The 2,500-nt window shown below is 35.6% G+C and overlaps 1 protein-coding gene across 1 annotated transcript; it reads right to left on the bottom strand.

Moving 5' to 3' along the window:
- Positions 1 to 301: 301 nt before the first annotated feature.
- On the bottom strand, positions 302 to 2,219 carry LOC112503845. The gene is made up of 9 exons (XM_025107833.1): positions 2,125 to 2,219; positions 2,005 to 2,050; positions 1,408 to 1,490; positions 1,262 to 1,326; positions 1,010 to 1,071; positions 856 to 915; positions 749 to 781; positions 597 to 662; positions 302 to 520 (listed from the first exon to the last, which is right to left on the bottom strand). Exons 3-9 carry the CDS (start codon positions 1,425 to 1,427, stop codon positions 476 to 478), a joined length of 351 nt encoding a protein of 116 aa, XP_024963601.1. The 5' UTR covers positions 1,428 to 1,490; positions 2,005 to 2,050; positions 2,125 to 2,219; the 3' UTR covers positions 302 to 475.
- Between the last annotated feature and the right edge of the window lie 281 nt (positions 2,220 to 2,500).

Raw genomic sequence — 2,500 nt, forward strand, 5'->3', positions numbered from 1 at the left:
TAAAATGTAACACATAGCAATCTCCGATAGGATAATTATGAAGCATTTTACATTGTCCGCTTACGTACGTCGAACTTCAAACAAAATTATTTTGTTTCGATTCATCACATGAATAATGAATTTATGCTTCCAAAAAAAAAATACAAGATGCCCTAATGAAAGTAATGATGTCTATTCTGAGTTTTTGACCACCACAAACCTTTGGAAAACGTCTGGCTTTAGAGGTCATGGGTTCAAACCCACCGCATCAGAACGTTTGTCATCCTATTGCCTTGAAGGCTTGAGGAGATTAGTTGAGGTGTGTACAAAGTAGCACAGGCAATCAAAATTACCAATAAAAAAACCATTTGGTACACGAACACATAAGAAGTGAAGTAGACTAGACAGATACAACTTAAACTAAAGCGTTAGATGGTTGAAGAACACAGATAATATGTACAGATAAGAAAAAATGAAACATAAGGGAAGTGGTTGGTTATCTCTTGCCCAATAGTGATCCCAACAAAGCAGTCTCTTCTTCCTGCACAAAATAATATATTGACTCAGCAAAAAGTTATTGAATCATGTTATGTTGGTTGGAAAATGGAATAGCGTACCACCAAAGCGTTGAACTCGGTTTCCTCATCGATAGCACTTATTGTCGCTGCGTCCTCCAACACCTCCTGTTAGAAGAAAGAATACATTATGTCGACTCATGGTATGCAATGCAATGTAGTATTAAGGAAAGGAAAGGTGATGGATCTCTTACATCATCAGCAATTCGCAATTTACCATTGTCATCCTGTGAATGACGTAAAAAAAGTCATATTCCACGGGTCTTGTTTTAAAAACAAATAGCCTTTTGCTTATGCTTACCTTGACAGCTACAAACAGAAGTGGGTCAGATGGTGTGTAGATCATGTAATGGGAACCATCCTGCACAATTGATGATGCATAAAAGTGATGATGATGCATTAAGAGTAATTTCTCAACTTTATTCCAAAACTAGAAAAATTACATAAATGTATACCAGCTGAAAGCATGTTATTTCTACACCTTCAGTTGGTAAGCCATCCAAATCTTGACCATCATCTGCATGTGTAATCATTCAATAAAATACTGTATGTATTATGGAAGTTAATGATGCCAGTGAAATTAGTTAAAAAGGGGTTAGGAGTCTTTGTTCACAATGCAGTAAACATTTGTCAAACATGGAATTTCTTGTCATCAAACCAATGCTTTTTAATAACAATGAAATGCTTCAAGACAAAAACATTGGTACCTGTACGGCATTCAAAAATGTCATCCTCAGTGTAGCAAAATCCTCCACGTGCTGTATAGCAAAACCTGATGAGATGAGCATGGAGAATAAGCTAAAATGATATATACAAGTACTGATATGAATAGTAGCAAGTTAAGTAAACATACCCACTATACACCAGATGCATGTGTATCTTGGCAAGCGCATAAGAGGCAGTAGGAAGGATAAACTCAACTTCATCATCACTAACCTAAATTATAATTATAAATACATGCAAGTAAGCAAGAACACTGTTGAGGCTGCCAAGCAGAATGTTCATAATACAAATATATGTTAAGGTGATATATACGAGGAAAACATTATCAAATCAAACAAAATAAAATCATGCCTAAATCATAGACCTAATTACTGCCAAACCATTGCAAAGTATATCTAACATTCCTCTTCAAGTTGGATCATAGATATCAATGAATGCCCTACTTGCTGCATATGAAGTTGATGTCAGGTTTCCATAATAATGGCATGGCCTAGATATTGACAAGCAGTCCTAATGCGCATGCTGAATAGGTATCTGACAATACGGTCATAAAGAAGATGACAATCTACTTCAATATGTTGGAGTTTTTCATGGTAAGCTTGATTGGATCTCCAGCTTTTGCATATACCCATATGTACAATGCAGCCACAAACAGAGATCCTCCACATTCAGAACTACAAAATTCACAGACAATAACAAAAGGTACTAAAAGCATCAAAAGACATACCGCTGACCATCCTTCAAAGTTTGTGCTCTTTAGTATCTGGACAGGCCTGATGATACAAATAGTTACTTCAAAACATATTAGACCAAATATTGAACTCTTTTCGATATTTCTTCTACTTACGTATCAATGGGGCACAGTAGCAGACATTCATCTCCTTGTGAACTTCTAAAAACTCTTCTGATGATACACTCTAATGGGAAGTTATTCGTAGGATCAACCTGTCCATGATCTCTTACCTCTTTATTAAATTACGAATAAGAAACCGTGAAAATAAATGACTGCATAGTCCAAAAATTTCACACATGTCAACTGTAATTATATCCCAAAAGGTCCTTTTAGTTCCTGATATACATATTCAAGTTGCAGGTTGATATGATTCTATCACACAAATTACAACACAAAAAATACCAAAATCTTGCAGCCACAATGCGATCCTGGTTGATTAAAACCATGTGAAGTTAATTACAATGTATGTCAAAACAAGGTCAAGGCGACA

This window comes from Cynara cardunculus, unplaced genomic scaffold (genome assembly GCF_001531365.2).
Source record: "Cynara cardunculus var. scolymus isolate 2C unplaced genomic scaffold, CcrdV1 Un_Scaffold_3980, whole genome shotgun sequence".
Taxonomy (NCBI): domain Eukaryota; kingdom Viridiplantae; phylum Streptophyta; class Magnoliopsida; order Asterales; family Asteraceae; genus Cynara; species Cynara cardunculus.

What these genes read in the sequence shown, in the direction of transcription:
- LOC112503845 (XM_025107833.1), bottom strand. Translation starts at nt 1,427, where the DNA reads ATGCATCTGGTGTATAGTGG. An exon ending in TTCTGTTTGTAGCTGTCAAG is followed by an intron (nt 782 to 855) that starts GTAAGCATAAGC and finishes CGTCATTCACAG; the next exon opens with GATGACAATGGTAAATTGCG. An exon ending in CCGAGTTCAACGCTTTGGTG is followed by an intron (nt 521 to 596) that starts GTACGCTATTCC and finishes TATTTTGTGCAG; the next exon opens with GAAGAAGAGACTGCTTTGTT.